This window comes from Podarcis cretensis (genome assembly GCF_951804945.1).
Source record: "Podarcis cretensis genome assembly, chromosome: 14".
NCBI lineage: Eukaryota > Metazoa > Chordata > Lepidosauria > Squamata > Lacertidae > Podarcis > Podarcis cretensis.
This window is the reverse complement of record NC_137183.1, coordinates 40278905-40301386: the sequence shown is the minus strand read 5'-3', so window position 1 is coordinate 40301386 and position 22482 is coordinate 40278905. Positions and strand designations below refer to the sequence as shown.

The 22482-nt window shown below is 44.0% G+C and overlaps 1 protein-coding gene across 1 annotated transcript in view; it reads right to left on the bottom strand.

Moving 5' to 3' along the window:
• Positions 1–2072: 2072 nt before the first annotated feature.
• The window catches only part of CPPED1 (calcineurin like phosphoesterase domain containing 1), a 68311-nt gene continuing 47901 nt past the window's right edge, over positions 2073–22482 (bottom strand). The window contains exon 4 of the mRNA XM_079952438.1: positions 2073–2535. Within this exon, the coding sequence (XP_079808564.1) occupies positions 2306–2535 (230 nt within the window). The 3' untranslated portion in view covers positions 2073–2305. The remainder of the gene's footprint in view (positions 2536–22482) is intronic.

Here is a 22482-nt window from a genome sequence, read left to right as displayed (position 1 = left end):
GTCTCTGCTCCACAGTGGATAAGGTCTGCAGCGAGAATTGCTTCCCTGTGCATTTCAAAATTCCTTCTGCAGATCTTTGCCATGGAGAACACCCAGTCTTGGTGACAGGATTGTAGGAACAGATCCCACTCTCCCTTCAATTTAGGAAGCCTTTAACATCTGGGCGGAGCTAGTGATTCCATTTATTCAATTTGTGTTCTGAGGGATTCAATTTAAAACAGAACAATTAGTTTGGAATGATCACTTGAAGTAGCCGTGTATACATTTCAAAAATATGTCTTCTTCTTTTTTTAATGTTGCCATTTCACTTGATAATATATCACCCAGGTTTATAACCACACTTATATAACCACACACCAAATGTAGGCTGTTATAAAGCACAGGAAGGTGATTTGTTATTCATTGAAAAGTGATTTCACACCAATTTGTAGCACCATTTTTTCTGTGAATTCCCTACATACACATATTTGGAAAGCCTGGGAGCCCCAAAAGACACATGGTTGGTGCTGACACAACACATTATATTCCTTAATAAGGAATATACCCATCCTTTAAAATGTGGACTGGTCCCACAAAGGAACACGAGAAACCTATTAAACCATAAAAGCGAAAAAAACCACACAACCACATACCCCAGTTTTGTAGGATTATTAAGCCATCTACAAATAACTCTGGACTCAAAAGACCTCAATTAACCCCATTACTTCATTGAGTAAATACTCCCCCAGCACGGAGTGAGTTCAATTTCATTCTTTTAAGAAATCAAAATGTGTAAGAAGAGGAGAAACCAGCAAAAATAAAAATAAAAAATGGTTTAAACCGATTGTTCCGTTGGTTTAAAGGGCAGAGCGCCATGAATTGTATTTCTGAAAATGACTTAGGGCTCTCTAATGGAATTCTACGTACTCTCACCAAACGACAATTCCCGGAATTTCTTGGCTGAAGCTGCAAACAGTTAAATTAGCTCACCGCTGATTTAGGTTTGTTTGTAGTGAGGTGGAAATGGCAAGCTCTAAATGATTTCCTTTCAGAGGACTGATTCATGGGTGGTGAATCAGTGTCAAATCGTGCCTACAGTTGAGCAGTGCACACACGCGCAGGACCTACTCAAGCGATCAACGCAAAAATGCCATAAAGTGAGCATTTAAATGGAAGGCTGTGGAGCGTTGTCTCTTGAGACGTGATTCCCTGGATCCTGGAAATGTCCTCTCTTGTAAGGTCCTGGGGGTCAGAACACAGCACCCAGGTGCAGCTCACCTGGGCAAGCCACCATTTTATACTGCCCACAATCCACTGCTGTGATGGTACACTGGTGAAGCGTGGGACGCTGCTGCTGCTATAACCAGCAGGGCGAGCCCACTGATGTCAAAGAAAGCCATCCAAGGGCACTAGGCCAGGAACCCCTCCACAACAGGAGACAACCCTGCTGTCCGTTCCACTTTAAACAGTCATGGCTCCCCCCAAAGATTCATGGGAACTGTAGTTTGTTAAGGGTGCTTAGAGGAGACGCCCCCTTCCTAGCAGGGAGATACAATTCTCAGAGTGGTTTAACAACCAATCCCTCTTCCCAGGGAACTCTGGGAACTGTAGCTCTGTTAGAGGAATTTTTTTGGGGGGGTGTCTCCTGACAACTCCCAGCACCCTGAACAGCTCCCAGGATTCTTTGGGGCAAGCCATGACTGCTAAGTGGCCTTGATACTGCCTTAAATGTATAGGGCAGATGGAGTCTCTGTGAGGCATGATAGACCTGTGGCAAATAGCACATGTCAGAGGTGTCTTTCCTTATTAGAAACACGTATAGAATATTTCCCAGCTTTTTACAGCTGCCCTGTAATTGCATACGTGTACCTAGTATTTGCTTTGAACTGAGGGCAAACCCCTTTCATTCTTCCATTAACGTGGCATTTGGGTTCCCTGCAGCCTCCTGTTGTTTATTGGGCTGTCATGTAGACGGTTGTGCCGTGTGTTTGTTCGCGAGTGCATTTAAGCACTGCTATAAAAGTGGTTTATTCTAAGAACAGTGCATTCTCAGAATATCTCCTTAATTACAAAATCAATAGCGCTGTCACTACTTTTATAGCACAAGTTAAATTTATACGCACCCTTGACAAGTGAATATAATCCCTCTGACTGCCTGTTTGACTTTGCGACGTTCAGGTGCTTTCTGATTATGATGAGGAATCTTTGCCATGGCCAACTTTTTTTAAAAAAAAAACAAAGGAAATCACACAATGCACAGTTCTGATACCTCGCCCTGGGCTGGAGAGGGCCACCCCCCAAATATTGTGGCAGAGGAAAGAAATGGCTAGTTTTGGTTAAGCAAAGCCGCAATGTCTTTCTCGACCTCTCGATTGCTCAGTTCATTCAAACTGTAGTATTTGTGAACAATCTTCTCGGGGGTTACAGCCACCACCCTTAGCCCATGGGTGTCTTCTCCCAGCTGGCACCCTATGGCAGACGAAATAACCATTTCAATATTTTTGTAGGAGCCGCCAGCATTTCGGTGGTAGTGCCCGGAAAACACTGCTTTGACACCTGTTTAAAAGGGGGAAGAAAAAACCCAGTCAACAACAACAACAACGAACCAACAGAATTCGAAACATCGACTATAGAGGGAAGCACAAGAAAAAAATATTAAGTAAAATATACGAAGTTGTATATATTTATTTATTTACTTATTTATCTCATTAAAAAAAAATATACACTGCTTTAGCAGTTTACTCAAAGATGAAACAATAAAATCATTGATAAGAAGAATTAATAACAACTGAAGACTTTCTCAAAAGGTTAAAACAACAATAGAATAAAAACAGATCTAACCTTGCATCAACTTTCTAAACATCTAGGGAGGCATGTCTAAACAAAAATGTTTTTAGCAGGCGCCAAAAGGAGTGCAGTGAAGGTGTGTGCTTGTTATCATGAGTCAGAGAGTTCCAAAGTTTTGAGTTTAGCTCTTACAAAAAAATCAGTATCAAAGCAACCACTAAAAAGCCTCCTTTTCCATGTAAAGTTTCTGAAGGGATGGGCCTCCACAGATAATCTTAATAACCGGGCAGATTCACAAATGAGATGTTATCTTATGATACCTCCCCCCCCCCAACAAAAACCATTTAGGGCAGCTGACTTATGCCTTACTGGGTCGGTGGACACATTTGCAATGCTGAGAAAGTGACGTGGGTGCCAGTCACAAAATGGCTTCTCTGGGGGCGTGGCCTAACGAAAAAGAGCTGCTGTGGGGACATGGCAGAATGGCTGCTATATCTTAAAAAGCAGGAAAAGGGATGGGAACACAAAATAGTACAGACCTGCCCCACATCAATGGAGGAAAAGGCTGCTGTATTTAGTCCCACAAAATCTCCTTTGTGGGCATCCAATCCTGGCATGAAATATGGTCATACTTAAGGAGGCAATATGCAGTGAAACCAGAAACTGAGCAGAAAGAGGAAACAGTCTCTGATGTATTGCAGATTTCTGAGGGGATATTTACTGAAACACCATAGGCGTCACTGGCATTTATGTTGACTTCCGCAGGCGCTGAAATGGCAACCCCTGCTTTGGGGCTTTAATTTAAGGCCTTTAATTTTTTTTTACAAGTAAGATTATTCCCTTAATTTCATTTGTTGACCAAAGAAAGGTTGAAAAGAACACGTTAATTCAGAGAGAAGTGTTGCACAAGATAATATGCATTATGTCAATTTAGGCAACATCCTTACGGCTTTGTTTACGAGTGCCAATAAAAACGGCATGTAATTTAAGCATGAATACACTCTTTTTTTTTTTTTTACAGTTAATTGTTACTAATGCAAACTGATTTCGGTTTAATAGAAATTGCTCGGGATGCATTGCCATTTCGACATGGGGAATTAAGGGGGAAAACAGCAGCATCTCATAAACAGGCTGAGCTCCCGAAACAAAAGCTTTTGGTTGCGAGGCTGTAACAAATTTCCTTGGCCTCAATTTCAATCCTATGCTCTTCCAAGAGGCTGGAAGGCAGCGGCACCTTTATCAGATGTTCAGCAAGGTCATTCTTCTTGTTTTTGTTATTACTGAGGGTCCTATCCAATACAGAACTAAGTTCAAGTCTCTTAGCGGCATACCTGCTCCACTTGCAAAACATTTTGTGCCAAAGGAACGCCGTTCCACAAGAATTATGAGTGGAGATCTGCCCCCAATATTGTATTTCATCAATAAAAACCAAATAAGGCAAAAGCTCTTGAAGCTTGTACTGGAGAGCTGTTGTATGCCACTATTCATCATCCTCAGCCCCCAAAATCACAATACACAGAGTGGCTTTTCTACAAAAGGGAGATATGGGCAGTGAGTTACATCATAACATGGTTCATAATAATTTACAAACACCATGGGAATGGTGTTTCTAGGACCAAGGTGAAACTGTGAGGCTCCCTTGTTATTTTTGCTATTGGATGCTGTATGTTGCTTAAGTACGGTAATCTTATATTCACAGTATTGACGTGAGTTTCTTTTGCAGGTTATTATATCTGCTATTGTTTTGGTACGTTATTATGGAATGGTTTTTTGTACGGGTTTTTTGGAACGTAGGCCTGTTCTCTGCTTTGAGCATTTTGTGTGTGTGCGGAAAAGCGGTATACAAAAAATAATAATGAATGAACAAAAATACATAGGAAGCATTTGGGTGACGTTGTTGCACAACGGATTGGCCACTGTGCTGTGCAATGGGTTTCCATTAGCAAGAGTACAGACCTACAATTGTCTGGCAACTCATGAGCAAGCAATCCCCAGAACTCCTTTACTACCCGCAGCTATGAAGCCACAGTATATGAGGTCTCTCTCGTGAAGCTTCCAGTTGATAAAAACAACACAGGTCTCTGCTTCCTCTAGTTCCCCTCCTTGCTCCCCAAGCTTGACCTTGGCTTGCTTGGACTATGCTGAGATTTGAACCTGGCTTTCTAGATCAGGCATAGGCAAACTCCGGCCCTCCAGATGTTTGGGACTGCAATTCCCATCATCCCTAGCTAACAGGACCAGTGGTCAGGGATGATGGGAATTGTAGTCCCAAACATCTGGAGGGCCGGAGTTTGCCTATGCCTGTTCTAGATGAAATGTTTCAGCAAAAGGCTTTCACCTCTTTGGACCAAAAGCCCCAACCCCAAGGACACACTCTGGAGCACAGCTATGATGGGGACAGATTCTTGCCCTGGAGAGCCACCACCAATCCAAAGTAGAAGAGTTGCTAAAAGACACCTCTATTCCCCTCACAGAGCTACAATTCCCTTTTTTTTTAAAAAAAAAAATATTAAGGTTTTAGAGGTTACAAAAAGAAAAAGAAAACACCAAATTAAACACAAACTTGTAAAAAAACAGAAAAATAGAAAAATAAAAACAATTAAAAAAAGACAAGAAAAAACAACCCACAACAAACCTTCCCATAACTTATCTTTCATTTGCTTGTTTCCTTGACCTCCTCACACCTCCCTTTTTTGTATTCTAGTTCGGTTAGCTATTTCAACAAATCCTTTCCATACTTCCCAATTTTTATCCTGTAATTTATCTTAATATAATGTAACTTTACCTTTCCTCCATTAACAGCCTATTTTTACTTAGTCCTTTATAATATTTCTGCTAAAGCCACATAACTTCATTCCAGCCTCTTTCTAACATTCCTTAATTTTACAATGTTTCTGTAAATAAACTTTAAATTTCTTCCAATCTTCTTCCACCGATTCTTCTCCCTGGTCACAGAGCTACAATTCCCAGAGGGGTTAAACCAGTGAACTCTGTGAAGGGGAAAAGGGGCCTCAGCAGCCTCAACATATTACAATTCCCAGGATTTTTTGGGTGAAGCCACACGATTTGAAGTGGGACAACAGTACTTTAAATGTATGGTGCAGATGGAGCCTTGGTTTAAGACTGGGATTAATGAAGGGGGGCAGTCCTGCCTAATCCAAGTCATTTAGGTAGGGTTGCCATTTAGGTAGGAATTGTCCAGGAAATGGTGTCTGGACAAAAATTGCTGAAATGTCTGGGAAAATCCGGATGAATTGCAACCCATGTCAGTAGTGTAGATTTTGGTGAAGTTATTAATATTGCAGTTGTTGTATAAGAGATGATGATGATGACTGGAATGTAATTGAAATGAATACTACCGTATTTTGGAATGGAGAAATAAAGAAAACCATCAAACCATTAATTCTAGGACGTGGAGGGCCACCTAAATTATATAATTCAGTATTTGAAGGCTTGGTATTATTAATTGTATTATAAATTGGTATTGTTATATAGAGGCTATTATTGGATTCTAATTGAAAACTAATAAAAATTATTATTTTTAAAAAAGCTCCAATTTTGCCTTAAAAAAGCTCAACAACTTTTGTGTCTGGATCTTCACCTCTTGAAATATGGCAACCCTAATTTAGGGCTTATAGGTAGTAACGGGCTCTTTGAACTGAGCCTGGCCCTTTGAACTGAAGCCATTGCAGCTAAAAAGACCACCACTGGACTTATATACGCCATAAAGCTGATCTCAGTCAACACTTTGCTTGCTGCCAATCTAATGTCCAATTCAATTTTTGCCAAATGCCACATTTCCTTCAGGTTCCCAATAACACTGTCAACTTCCCTAACGAGCTCGCTTTTATTGCGACGGCTTCTTAATTATTAGTGACTCCACTTACTGAAGACTGAGCGAGACAGGCCACTCATAATGATGCCATTTGACAAAAGAGGTGTGTGTGTGTGTGTGTGTGTGTGTGTGTGTAGAATCACTTTCATTTCCTGATGGTTTAATTGTGTGTGAGAGAGAAAGACAGAATGACTGCCAGACAACCGAACGTTCACATCCCGACATCAAAGTGTCTTCCACTCCAATTTATTTATTTAAAAGCATTTCCAAACTGCTTAACATTTAAATATCTTGGCAGTGTATGGAACAACAAACATTAACAGGGTAAAACGGTAGCAAAAAAGCAGAGAGAAAAACAGAAATCTAGTAATAACAGGTTTCAGTCTTATGGGTCAGGGAAAGCCTGACTTATTACATGTTGAAATAGTGCTCCCCCTCCCTACAAAAAGACCATTAAGTCTCGAGTGGGTGTTGCCAGTCTGCACATCTGTAATTTTCAGAAAGCATCTGTGGATGACAGTCATAAAATTGCTGCCATGAGTGTGAGGTATAAAACAAAATGGCTGCCATATCTAAAAATGACAGGATCACAAAATGGTGCTGGCATGCCCTCCATCAATGGAAAAAAGGCACTTGAATCGGACACCTCCACTTGCTCACAGGGAGAATCTCTGTGTACCTCTCCTCTGTTCATAATGGGAGGATGGGTGTCCAATCCTGGCATCCAACGGAATGTCTGCATGCTTAAAGGGGGGCATTCAATGTAAGAGAGGCCAAGTCAGTGCAAACAGAAACTCAGCAGGGACAACAAACAATCTAATGTGGATTTTCAAGGGGATATTTACTGAGACCTTTTCTGGGTGACTTAGGAGGTACTGGTAGGCATATTGACACATGTGGGTGCCAGGATGATGACCCCTGAGTGTAAAATTACAAAAGTGCAGCACTGGTCATTGTTGTCAGTGCCCTCCACTTAAGAGGAAAGGAGCTTGCAGAGCATTCTTCAGAGCACAGTAACTTATTCACCGTGAGGTGCGTCTGTCTCCATCATTAACTGATTTTCAGGAGAAATTTTTGAAAACATTCCTGTTTACCCAGGCATTTCATGGTTGTAGAACAGGGCAACCCTGGGACTGGCAAATGAGAGCAGATTTCAAACCATTTTCAGAATGTCTTAATGGTGTTCTGCCAAAGGCAGCGGTTCTCTTGGATTAGAGAGCAGTAAGAACACTTATGGGTGAAGGCTGTGGGTTTCGTTGGTTACACAGCAAGCATTAGACATTGACATGCATAACACACACACACACACACACACACACACACACACACACACACACTCTACTTAGACTAGACAAAGCAAACTACTTATCCTTGCACCCAACTCGAATGAAACCCATTCCAGACTGCTTCAATCTTATGTTCCATTTGCTGTTGGAGCAGGGCTGGCCAAGGTCATTTTACCAATTGAGGCAAAACCTGCCTCCGCCTGCTCTTCCACCTGAGGCAACTGGAGGCTGGGGAAACCCTGGTGCACTGAAAGAAGTGGGGGAGAGAAAAGGAGGCTGGAGAGGGAACAGGACGGCAGAGGCAAAGCTGGTCTTGAATGGGGTAACTGTGCCCCTGAAGGACCAGGTGCGCAGCCTGGGAGTCATTCTGGACTCACAGCTGTCCATGGAGGCGCAGGTCAATTCTGTGTCCAGGGCAGCTGTGTACCAGCTCCATCTGGTACGCAGGCTGAGACCCTCCCTGCCAGCAGACTGTCTTGCCAGAGTGGTGCATGCTCTAGTTATCTCCCGCTTGGACAACTGCAATGTGCTCTACATGGGGCTACCTTTGAAGGTGACCCGGAAACTACAACTAATCCAGAATGTGGCAGCTAGACTGGTGACTGGGAGCGGCTGCCGAGACCATATAACACTGGTCTTGAAAGACCTACACTGGCTCCCAGTACATTTCCGAGCACAATTCAAAGTGTTGGTGCTGAACTTTAAAGCCCTAAATGGCCTCGGTCCAGTATACCTGAAGGAGCGTCTCCACCTCCATCGTTCTGCCCGGACACTGAGGTCCAGCGCCGAGGGCCTTCTGGCAGTTCCCTTGCTGCGAGAAGCCAAGTTACAGGGAACCAGGCAGAGGGCCTTCTTGGTAGTGGCACCCGCCCTGTGGAACGCCCTCCCACCAGATGTCAAAGAGAACAACAACTACCAGACTTTGAGAAGACATCTGAAGGCAGCACTGTTTAGGGAAGCTTTTAATGTTTAATAGGCTATTGTATTTTAATATTCTGTTGGAAGCTGCCCAGAGTGGCTGGGGAAACCCAGCCAGATGGGTGGGGTATAAATAATAAATAAATTGTTGTTGTTGTTGTTGTTGTTGTTGTTGTTGTTATTACAAGAGCAGGATCCAGCGAGCGGCACACACCTCCACAGAGCTGCATCTGCTCCCCCTCCCAGCTGACCTCAGCCTGCTGCGTGAGGTGACTGCTTTTTCCAGAGAACCCTTAGACATGACAGCAAATGATCCTTCTGGGAGCTGACTGATGCATAGCATCCTCTTGAGATCTCCTTGTCTATTCTGAATTCTGCCTGACAGTGTCTCCAGCGCCCATATTTATAGCCTGTATCCTGCCGAGTCAGCTTACTGGCGTATTGCTCATGTTCATGTATGTTACACAGTGCTGGATTTACATATAAGCCGAACAAGCTATAGCTTAGGGCCCCACTCTCTTGAGGGCCCCCCAAACATTTGAAGGAAAAAACAACTGGATGTACATTTCCAAAATATAAGATAAAAAACAAATACAGTGGTACCTCGGGTTACGTACGCTTCAGGTTACATACGCTTCAGGTTACAGACTCCGCTAATCCAGAAATAGTACCTCGGGTTAAGAACTTTGCTTCAGGATGAGAACATAAATCTTGCTCCGGCGGCGCAGTGGCAGCTGGAGGCCCCATTAGCTAAAGTGGTGCTTCAGGTTAAGAACAGTTTCAGGTTAAAAATGGACCTCCGGAAAGAATTAAGTACTTAACTCGAGGTACCCCTGTAAAATAAAACCTACATACAGTTAGAGCTTAATCATTATTTCACTATTAATATACTTCTTCTTAATTGTACTTCACTATTAATATACTTCCATTACCACAATGGTGGACTTCAATCTGGTTTTGGATGATGTTGTTACGAAAAAGGAGCAATGCTCCGGCGAGCTGCAGCTGGCTGTAAAGCCAAACAGGATGTTGATGTTTGGGGCTGTACCGTGGGAACGAAGGGACAGCCTATTCACTGTACTGAGCACAGGATGTTAGCTCAGTGTGTCACCTGACATGTACTGGAAGTACAGGGGTGGAGTTTATCTCTCTCTGCTGTTGTTGTTTGAAGAGTACGGACGTGTTTCTCTGTACTGCTGCATAGACAGAAATAAAGGCATGTAAATACATTTCTGTCTGTCTCTTCCCCCCTCCTGGGGAAAACAGGGAGGAGGGAGAGTGGTGTGTTCTTCTCACGTTTGAGGAGAATCGCCGATAGAGACCCCGCCTGTCTCCTGCCGGGAGTCGCAGACAGGGGAGGTCAACAAGTAATCTGAGCCGGGTGCCTGGAGAATGGCACATTCCTCTGACTAGGCTTGAAGATTACAACAGATGTATTGATACATCACCCAGCCCTAGTCGCTAGAACCCTCCCATAACAACCAAAGGGACGAATCATGAAACTGCAGCGGCAGGTCTCTTGACTCTGTATCTCAAGGTCACAGAGTGAGATGTCACTCAGCTGGTGTCTATGAGATAACCACCTGTTAACCAGGGGTCTACAGTGGTACCTTGTGTTACATACACTTCAGGTTACAGACTCCGCTAACCCAGAAATAGTACCTTGGGTTAAGAACTTTGCTTCAGGATGAAAACAGAAATCGTGCTCTGGTGGCGCGGCGGCAGCAGGAGGCCCCATTAGCTAAAGTGGTGCTTCAGGTTAAGAACAGTTTCAGGTTAAGAACGGACCTCCAGAATGAATTAAGTTCTTAACCCGAGGTCCCACTGTACTATGCATTCCCATAGTAAGTGCTGAGTTCAACATAGTTAACCCTTTCAGGACTCAAGCCCACACTAGTGCAACTATAAGCTATTACCTTGGAAGGCAATAAAAAGGGCTAACTGCTCTGCATCATTCTTAATCTCAATGAGATACAAAGGTTTGCCAGATAAGTTCCATAGCCAACGGTAGCTATTTCCAAAATTTGTTAAAAGCTTTTTTTAAAAAAAAAGTTTGCTGTGAATGTGTTAGCTTCCCTGGCCTCTTTGGGGATGAAGGGCACGATGTAAATTCAATGACGACAAATAATAAATTTATATTGATTATTGGTAGTTTCCCCCTTCACTTTTGATGGCATGTACAGGGAAGTCTCAACTGCCAAGGGAACTCAACTGCCACTTGGGTTTTTTCCCCCAGACACATGACACATGACCTATTTTTTATTTCCCTACTCTGTGGCATGTTTTTCAGGCTTGCCTGGGCAAAAAAGGAGACACTGCCAATGATTCAAACAAAGGAAGCCCAAAGCAGCAGAAAAGAAAAGGGGGAAAAGACAATCAGCTGAAGCTGTGAGCGAAAGATCCGCTTGATTTTCAAACTCCGGTAGAGTCCTTGCTGCTGAAGCGGCTTGTCCTATTTTGCTTCCTGATCAAAATGAAATATTCTTTATTTAGTATAGCTCCTCAAACTTTGCCTACCTGGGATGAAAGTTGCATCTATAATTCAGTGTAATAAACTTCAAAAAGTGGATTCACTGACTCAGTGCTGCGCTTCCAAGTTGAGCAGGAAAGTCAAAATCTTTGGCAGGAACGTTCAGAATATTTTAAAATTATATTCCAGCAAATATAAAAGTAGGTCCTAATGAAGAAAACACACTGAAAAGTTGAAAGTAGCTACGATAACTGGTAAAGGATTGCACCCAACTAACTTCCCCCCAGAAATCCATATGTCTAAGTTAGTAGTGACTATTAATGAGTTTACTCTGAATACAACTACAACCCAAGATGTTTTTATGGTTGCCTGGTGACAAGTGAATGCTTCTCTGGTGGAATAATATTCGGTTCAGTAATTTGAGTTTCCTCCACAATTAACTGAGGGGGGAAAAATGCACAACTATTTTTTAAGCTTGGAAACCAGCGCCTTGGGTCTTTAATCTGTGAACTGGCTCTTTAATGCTGCCTGGCAAACTGTATGACAGTGACGGGAAGGCAGCAGTGTGGTATCTTGCCGTTTGTTTGTTGTGCATCATGAGTCTTGACCATGGGTAGGCAAACTAAGGCCCGGGGGCCGGATCTGGCCCAATTGCCTTTTAAATCCGGCCTGCGGATGGTCCGGGAATCAGCGTGTTTTTACATGAGTAGAATGTGTCCTTTTATTTAAAATAATAATAATAATAATAATAATAATAATAATAATAATAATAATAATAAATTTTATTTATATCCCGCCCTCCCCAGCCGAAGCTGGGCTCAGGGCGGCTAACAACACTAAAACAGTACAACATTATAAAAACATTATAAAAATTAATTAAAATCAAAATTGATGGCAACCATAAACTAAAGTTTTGTAAAGATTGCCAAAGGAGGGAGTCAGGCTGCGCCCTGACCAAAGGCCAGGTGGAACAGCTCTGTCTTGCAGGCCCTGCGGAAAGATGTCAAGTCCTGCAGGGCCCTTGTCTCTTGTGACAGAGCGTTCCACCAGGTTGGAGCCGCAGCTGAAAAAGCCCTGGCTCTAGTTGAGGCCAGCCTAACCTCTCTGTGGCCTGGGACCTTCAAGGTGTTTTTATTTGAAGACCGTAAGTTCCTCTGTGGGGCATACCAGGAGAGGCGGTCCCGTAGGTACGAGGGCCCTAGGCCGTATAGGACTTTGAAGGTTAAAACCAGCACCTTAAACCTGATCCTGTACTCCACCGGAGTGCATCTCTGGGTTATTTGTAGGGCCTGCCTGGTATTTTTAGATGAGTAGAATGTGTCCTTTTATTTAAAATGCATCTCTGGGTTATTTGTGGGGCCTGCCTGGTATTTTTACATGAGCAGAATGTGTGCCTTTATTTAAAATGCATCTCTGGGTTATTTGTGGGGCATAGGAATTCGTTCACCCCCCCAATATAGTCCGACCCCCCCCCACAAGGCCTGAGGGACAGTGGACCAGCCCCATGCTGGAAAAGTTTGCTGACCCCTGGTCTTGACCTCCTGGCCCCTGAATGGCTGTGCCAAGGGTGGGCCAAGGATAGCAATCTGGGGTGAAGAAGAAGCGGGAACCAGGAAACACAGCACTCACCAGTGACCAGGTCTAAAGAGCAAGTCAGGATCATAGGGTGAACTAGGAGGCAGAGTCAAGATCAATTGATAACCAAGGACATAGGAACATGCCAGAGCACAGTAAGACCTTGCTGCTTCAGGAAGGCTCAAATGAAAGAGGAGGTTATTCTAGACATCTTCCTTCCCAATGGCCAATATAGCTTCCTGTATTACAGAGGACTCAATGACTTTTGGGATCCCTTCCAACTGTATTATTCCCACTGCACACCTTGCTCAGTGGAAAATTCTCCTGACGAGGGCACACCTCTGGTGTTCCTTGACATCTTGGTGCCGCCGGCAAACTGATGGCTTTGAAAAGCCGTAGAAAAGTCCACTGGATTCAGGAGAGAGGCTCATGTTGCTGTGCTTTTGTAATTGCAAGACACAGGGACAGAATATATAAAAGCTGCATAACTAGTGCAAAGAGAAGTGGTTTGACAGGCAACATTATTCTTGTCTCAGCCAGCTATAAAGAACAATTTCCCTACATGACAAGCTTGGGCCCAAGAGACGAAGTGGTGGAGGGGACAGCTTTTACTGGGTGAGAGTCCTTCCTATAAAAGAAAGCATTTTCTTTCGATTTGTTTCTTTCTCATCGAATAATCCTCTGCCTCCTGGGTCTTCCTGCAGATATTCCTATATATATATTGAGCATATCTGGACTTGCAACCGACTTTCTACACTGCTCATTGCCTCGTGGTTCTGTTACTGTATATACAAAAGACACAAATGTTTTATTTGCGATGAAAAATGCCATAAAAGTGACTTTAAACCCCCTCCCCTGGAAACCACATTCCTCTGCTTGTGTTCTCTGAGGTAGCTGTGCTTCAAAATGCACGGAACTTCTGGCAATGTTAACGACTGACTTGCAGAAGGTTCAGGGGTTCCTGAATGAAAGCTGATAATAGCACAGAATTTAGTACCAGGAAGAGCTCATTCCCAAATACACAAAATCAGTGTGTATCGTGCAAGGGTTGGGGGACCTGTGGCTCTCCAAATGGCTTTGTACTCTGACCAATAGGAACCTAAAAGGAGCCCTGCTGGATGAGACCAATGGCCCATCTAGTCCACCATCCTGTTCTCACGGTGGCTGACCAGAAGTCTACAGCTGGACACGAGTGCAACAACACTCTGCCATTTGTGATTTCCAGTAATTGGTAATCAGTCATAATACCTCTAGCAGTGGAGCAGCTGCCAATAGTCACATGACTCCATGACTCTGTCTAATCCTCTTTTGAAGTGTATTTGCATCTTCCAGTGTGGTGTAGAGCCAGTGTTGTGTAGTGGTTAAGAGTGATGGACTCGTAATCTGGTGAACCGGGTTCGCATCTCCGCTCCTCCACATGCAGCTGCTGGGTGACCTTGGGCTAGTCACACTTCTCTGAAGTCTCCCAGCGCCACTCACCTCACAGAGTGTTTGTTGTGGGGGAGGAAGGGAAAGGAGAATGTTAGCCGCTTTGAGACTCCTTCAGGTAGTGATAAAGCGGGATATCAAATCCAAACTCTTCTACTCGTCTTCTTCCTTGGGGACACACATATTCACGAACACTTTCCCATACTCTGTGAGATCTACCTGACAGAAAAAGGTTTAAGGAATACCAGGCCAGGATTTTCCAAGCTGAAGGCCACTCCGCACCACCACACTCAAGTTTGCAACTGGGGTCCTACTCTGCCAACGCCTGCACCTGTGTAATACCAGTGTTTTCTCAATTCCGCTTCCCACATCCATTTATTTATGTTTGCAGCCTGTACATGCGTACTCAGAGTCCCCACTGGGTTGTGTTCTTGGCCTAACAACCCCAGCCTTACGCACGTTGATTTGGAAACAACTTTGCGGAGAAACCAACATATTCAGACGTCGGCTGTAGGCTGCTGGCATCTGAAAATGTAGGCTGATTATTTTACATTGTCTCTGAAAACTCACAGGGGCCACCGTTAATGCTTGTTGCGCAACAGAGAGGGAAGCGGGTCGCGGCTACATCTAACAGAAGATGCAGCTAGCTTTGCTAACATAATAAACACAGGCTTCCCCTTTCTGGCCTGCCACCTCAGTTATTTACTCAACTTATTTTGTTCATTACCATAAAAAAAGAAAGAAAAAGAAAGTCAACACGATCCAATCAGTGCAATAATGCAAAGATGACAAGCTAGCAATTTACTTTGGTCTAGATTTTTCTCTTTTTTCTCCCCCTTTTTTATCTCAAACATAAAAAGAATCTCATAAAAATGTGCCATGCACTCAGATGCAATTTATTCACTTAGAAATGTTCTCCCCAGGTAGTGCTGCCAAATTATGATTTCAGAAAGCCCTCTCAATATTGTTAGGTGGAGAAGCCGCCTTTCCCCCTCGACTTTTGTTGCAGGGGTGGGGAAGCCTTTTGGCTAAGTGGGCCAGATCTTTATCTCCCCGCCCCACCTGCCAATCACCTGGCGTCACGATGGCATCAAGTGACTGGTAGGCGGTCAGTCCTGCCCACCTGTCAAAATTGACCTGTGAGGGTGGGAGGAGGAAAACACACCGGTGAAACAGCACTGAGCTCCCCATTCATCAGCTGCTGAGTGAAGGGTTCAATCCTGATCTCTGCAGGGGCTTGCTTCACACCAGCTTCACACTCAGGGAATGTGTTGGCAAAGCAGCACCCAACAACGGTTGGATCCTGTCCTTCTGCTGATGTCACCCAGTTGAATGACAGGTGTGTGGTTGTAGAAAATGGAAGTTGTGGGGCAGTGTTTGCCCATGGGCCAGAGGTTTCCCAGCCCTGTTCTAATGTATGCTCAGAGAAAAACAACATTCCAAAAAGCTGTGCAATTGGGTCACCCTCCTCTCATTCTCGCTAAAAGAAAAGTAGTTCTTGATGGACCCTAAACTGGCTCATGTTTTTGGACCTGTGGGAAGGGGTGTTTCTCCATGCTACCTCGCTGATGAGAAGGACACTTACTCAGTGTTGCCCACACTTTACAGAGGGCACTCCTCTATTTGAAGGTCTACTGGTCCATGCCAGGTTTAAAGGGATTTCTCAGAGGGTAGAGCATGAGACGTTTGATCTCAGGGTCATGGGTTCATGCCCCACGCTGGGTAAAATATACCTGTATTGCAGTGAGTGGGACTAAATGGCCCCCACGGTCCCTTCCTACTCTAGGATTCTATTAATACCATCTATGAACCATAAAAAGAGAGTGAAGAGACTTTGAACTTGCCCACCAGCAGTGAGTACCTGGACAGCAGACTGGGCTGGCACACAGTTCAACTGGCCATAGAACCTCCCTCAGTGGAGTGTGATGCACTCCAATTCCATCCATTCAATAGGCAACAGAAGTGTATCCTTACATGGTGAGAAAAGGAAAGGAATGCATTTCCAAGTATTGATACGGACATGTCGCTGCAGAATCAAACCCGCTAGTGAATTATCGTGGGCTCTACTTAATATGCAAAAGTTGCTTTAGATCTGTTGGCAGTTCTGACAGATACATTGAGGGAGGTTAGAGAGAATCTCGCGGAGTGAATAGCCATGTGACATCAGAAAGTCAAAGCAAGACTCTCTTGGCTCAAAAAATGCCTTATTTATTTATTTATTTATTTATTTATTAAAGCGCACCATGCCGACAGTTCATTTCAAACGCATTAATCAAATGAACGTGCTGGAAACGATAAGCCCTTGGATTTAAGCGCCCCTGAAATTAGCAGGGATTGTTCCTGAGTAAACATGATTGGGCCCAGGATAAATAATTTCAGAAAGGTCTCGTTGCTTTTAAGAACGTGAAGGCCATTTAAATTGTTTCAGCGCTATCGTCGTGAACTGTTTCCCAAAGCTGGGGTTGGGGAGGGGAGATTCTGCTGGAGGAGAGGCAGATCTCTGGGGGAGGGGACACCTCAGGTCCAGAGGCCAAATGCTCTCTCCTCCCCCCAGCCGCCTGCACTATCTGGCCCTTGGGTGTCTTCCCACACCACACACCCCTCCTCTGAGCCCACCTCCTTTGGGTGCTTTGCACCCAAAATGTTTTTGCCTTGCTGGAATGTGCCCTTGACCTCTTCATACCAGATGATGGGGACACAAGAGGGAGAGGCCTCTTTGTGTTCAGGCCTTGCTCGAGGGCTTCCCATAGGCATCTGGTTGGTCACTGTGAGAACAAAATGGCAGAGTAGATGGACCCTGATCCAGCAGAGCTCCCCGTATGTCCTTAACCGTTTAAATTGTTAATAAATAATAATAATAAAATTTTATTTATATCCCGCCCTCCCCAGCTGAAGCCGGGCTCAGAGCGGCTAACAACAATAAAAGTAGCAAAGCATTCTAAAATCAATTCATTTTAAAATCAACTCAAAATCAAATTAATGGCAACCATTGGGCTAGAGTTCTGTGAGGATTACCAAAGGAGGGGGTGTTGTGCTGTTTTAACGGGCCTGGTTTATTACACATTTTAATCGCAGGGTGTTTATTTTAACGTTTAAATGGAATTCTGTGGTGTATTTTAATCATGTTTGGGTGTGTGTTTTGTAATTGGTTTTATGCTTGTAAACTGTTTATAAGTCACCGTGGCAATTAAGTGGCATATAAATTTCATTGACTTAGTCGTTCGTTATTCATTGTTATTATTCTTACACACAGTAGTTCATCATAGGGAAAAGTGGTCTCAATGACTGCTGGATATGGGGGCCATGACACAATCCTCTGAAGCCTAACTCCAAAGGGTTTTTTTGGGGAAAAAATCAACCACCCAGAGCTGCTGCCCCATCTCAGAGTGTTCCTTTTATGCTAGTCTCTCCTCCCACTCTTGGTAGATATCTTATTTCTGCCTTAATTAATAAAAAAACCCCTCCAACTATAGATCGAATTACGAATCAAACATCAGTGACTCTTTTCTTTAGCATAAATTAATAAAGGCGTCATTAAGCAAAAGCAAATTCTCAGAGGAAACCTAAATGGTTGTGACAGGAAAAGGAGCCCAATGGCTTAAAACCAGCATGCAAAATACATTGGCAAGCGCTATCTTGAAAGGCTGATTAAAGAAGTAATTGAAGATGGAGACTTGGAGTTTGAAAAACGAGATCCTCTATCAAGACAGGCAGATATAGCAGTCCTGGATGACCTGGTTCCTCATAGCCTCCATTCCCTTTTGAGGTTATCTTCAGACGGACAGATTGAAATCTCTCGGGTTCTTGTTTCAAGCTCCCCCCCCCTCTACTCCTGGCTTAGATGCAGCAGAGATCTGTGCTTTGGCAGGGCAGCAATTAAAATGGGAATTGGTTCAAAGCTTGGATCCAAGTTAGATCAACACTTTTCAGCATAGTAACCAAGGTTATAATGGAAACTGTATCCGATTATAATTTCTGTTATATGTAGCTTTCCCTCCTTCTTAAGGAGCTTGGGACTAGTGCTGTGCACCAGATTTAGGGGAAGCCCGGATCTCAATCTGAATCAGGCCAGTTTTGAATTGGGGGCACCTGCACTTGGGCTGAGACAGACCCAGATCACCATAGACTGGGCTGCCCAGTTATCCAGGTTGTCAGGGAATGCGAAGGCTGGAGGGTCCAGCGTGAGGCTCCTCCACAAGCACAGTCCCTGCAGGGAGGGCACTTATAAGCAGCACCCTGCAGGACTGAATCCCCTGCTCACCAGGTGATGAGAGATTTCAAACCTGTGGTCTGCTAGGGAAGGGGAAGAAACCCTACAGGACTGAATCCACCTGCTCTCTTCAGTATGTGTGTGTGTAGCGGGGAGGATGTACAGCATACATAAGGTTGCATTCAGTAATGTCATTCATTCATTCATTCATTCATTCAACTATGCCACCCATTTGCCTGGGTTGCCCCAGCCACTCTGGGTGGCTCCCAACAAAATAAAACATCAAACACACTAAAATGTCAAAACATTAAAAACTTCCCAATACAGGGCTGCCTTCAGATGTCTACAGAAGGTCAAGTTGTTTACTTCCTTGACATCCGACGGGAGGGAATTCTACAGGATGGGCGTCATTACTGAGAAGGCCCTCTGCCTGGTTCTTTGTAGCTTCACTTCCCGCAGTGAGGGAACCACTAGAAGGCCCTCGGAGCTGGACCTCAGTGTCTGGGCTGAATGATGGGGATGGAGACGCTCCTTCAGGTATACAGGACCAAGGCTGTTTAGGGCTCTAAAGGTCAGCACCGACACTTTGAATTGTGTACTAGGAGCCAATGTAGATCTTTGCTAGTCCCATAAAGTGAAACGTTTTATATGTAGTTATTGAGATACCTTAAGCCTGTTGTGTTAATAATTTACCCTTTGCATCTGTTTTGTATGATTTATTTTTAATCTGTATTTTTGAGAAAGATTAATAAAGAGATTGAGGGGTGGGGGAGACGACTTAAAATAAAAGCCTGCTTTATTACTGATGTGTTTGTTGCCCTGGGCTCCTTTGGGAGGGAGGGTGGGATATACTTTGAAATAACAACAATAATAAATGAACTGGCTTGGTTGTGCCTACAGAATCTATTGATGCTTACCTTTCTAAATGGAATGGAAATTCAGGAACAAAACAGCTCTGATGGGAGGCGGAATCTCACATAGATAAATATCGCACCAGCTCAGAACGTTCCACTGGCAGGCAGGAAACCCCCCCTTTTTTCAGGGTTTATGCAGGAAAGTCCACAGCAACAGCCTGCTGTGATTCTCTGCTATTTCAGAGCAGTGGGGCAACCGATGGCGCTGCACAGATCTGGCCCTCCATATTCTACCTTCTGTGGAACGAAATTGATTTCTCTCTCATTGCCAATGAGAAGTGAAAACACTTTGCCTCCCTCCCTGCAGGGCCCAAACCAGCAATCTGCTAAGCCTGCGCTGAGGCAACGAGAGGCAGATGTAAAAAGGTAGCTGCGTGAGGGGAAAACGAGCACAGTGCCAAGGTAGTTCCTGCAGACTTTGGGGGGGGGGCGGGGGGGGAGGGGGAGAGTCAGGGCAGTGTTCTGACAGAAGAGCATAATAATAATAATAATAATAATAATAATAATAATTATTATTATTATTATTATTATTATTATTATTATTATTTATTTGTACCCCGCCCATCTGGCTGGGTTTCCCCAGCCACTCTGGGCGGCTTCCAGCAAAGATTAAAAATACATTAGAATGTCACACATTAAAAACTTCCCTGAATAGGGCTGCCTTCAGATGTCTTCTAAATGTTAGGTAGTTGTTTATCTCTTTGACATCTGATGAGAGGACATTCCACAGGGCGGGAGCCACTACCGAGAAGGCCCTCTGCTTGGTTCCCTGTAGCTTTGCTTCTCGCAATGAGGGAACCGTCAGAAGGCCCTCGGCCTTCACATACTCAGAGACCAACATCATGCTTTTGTCTAGATGCATCCATCTATACCCCATCCATTTTGATGTGGCAGACATCAGAAGGAACATTTTCTTCCCAGACTGAGGTCCACATTTCCATCTGGGAAACCTTCTGGGGGCCACATGCCAGTGGCAGGCAGGGTCACAGGCCAAAGCAGGTGAAGCAACAAATGAAATTTTTACCTTTCACCGTAGGTAAAATTTTACCTTTCACAGTAGGCTAGTTTCTATGATTCTACCCTCCCCCTAAGCAGCCAAGAGGCACGGGAAGCCTGCTACCAGCACCTGAGCGCAACACCGCTTTCTCTACGTGTGGTTCCCACATATTCAGAGACACGCTGCCTCCAACAATGGAGGCAAAACATAGTCTTTCATAGTCTTATCATGCACAACTTTGTCTAATCCGTTTTCAATGCATCCATGTTCAGGGCTATCACTGCCTCGTGAGGGAGCGAGTTTGAAAGATGAACTATGCACTGCATGGAAAACTGTTTTCATCCGCCTTGGCCTGAATTTTTCACATTCAGCTTCACTGGGTGGCCCCGAGTTCTAGTTACTACGACAGAGGGGAGAAAAATGTCTCTCTATCCACTTCCTCTACAGCATGCATAATCTTAGACGCCTCTGCTGTGCCTCTATTACTAAAGTGAAAAGAGGAAAGGGCCATGGGCCTATTGATGGCAAATAACAATCACACCTTCACTGACCCAAGCTGTTTACCACACCAGGATGTCTATGGTGGTTCAATTTAAATGGTGGCAATTTAAGCCATCCATTTCAAAATCACAAATATAAGCCAAGGGTTTCACTGAAGTTATCCTCGTAGAGATTCATGTTTCCCATATAAAAGGATACATTTCGCCTGGTTGCTATGATGATTAAAAGCATTGTTTTGCAACTAAACAGGGCCTCAAGGACAACCTGGGGGCATAATCTGAAACCACTGGCCATACAGCCCAGGTGGCTTTTGCAGTGAAGAACTACATCTGCTGTGAGATAAGAGACTGATGTCCGTTTGGCTCTCGCTTTCTCTGTGGCATTCAAGGGTACTAAGTGAGATCGCTTACTTGAAGGCTAAAGCTATAAATTCTGCCCACTGTAGATGCATTTCAAAGGCAAAAGCTCAATTCAGGCAACAACCTAAATCACGGTTTAATTACTTCAAACAACAACAACAACAACAACAATTAATAATAATAATAATAATAATAATAATAATAATAATAATAATAATTTATTTATACCACGCCCATCTGGCTGGGTTTCCCTAGCCACTCTGGGTGGCTCCCAACCGAATACTAAAAACACAACACAGCATTAAACATTAAAAATGTTGGGCTGTGTCCCATGCTGCCACTGGACAACATACTTCCTTCCTCTCTTGCCCTCTTAATCTGCTCCAGGGATTCGGGTGATACTTTGGCACTTCTGCCTGATTTGGGGGTCCACAGGGAAAGGAAATGAAGGGTAAGTCCTGTTGCACAAGCAGAACACTGCTTGACCAGAGCTGGATCCAACCCCTAGTCTCTGGATCTCTCCATCATCCACCCCATGCTGGCATGTGGCCCTTAACAGACTGTCCATGAGCTAAAGTGGCCCTTGACACAAAAAAGAGGTTCTCAGCCCCTGATCTTAGGGTTTCCATGTTGGCAGATCCACATCCAGCGCACAACACCCCACCCCCCCAAGAATCCTGGGAACCATAGTTCCCCCACCTAGAGCTACAGTTTCCAGCACTCTTAACAAACTACAGTTCTCAGGATTCTTTGAGGGAAGTCGTGAGCTTTATGTGTTAGATATGATTTAAACACACGGCCTAGTTCTGCTCTGAAAAGCACCTGAGTCAAAACAACAAAGGGGACCGGCTTCTTCAACAGATTTCATCCACCCTGCTCGTAAAACTACAATGAAGTTGACATTTTCATATGGTATCGCAAGCTTATCGTCATGGCTTAACTTGGTGAAATTAAAAAAGTGCCAGATTTTCAATTCATAAATATTTATGATAAGGACACCATTTTATCTTTAATTAGCCCAACTGTTAAGGACACTTCTGAAGTGAGAAATTGAATTCAGCGCTTAACACCAGATGCAGCTTCTGGGGCTCGAGTTTTAGCTTGATGGCTTGCAATGAACGGAATACCGAAATCAAATCAAAACAAACAACGCACATGTTGCTCACATGGAACTGCTAAAACAGAGTAACACCAAACAAATCTTAGGGGGCGGGGGGGGGAAT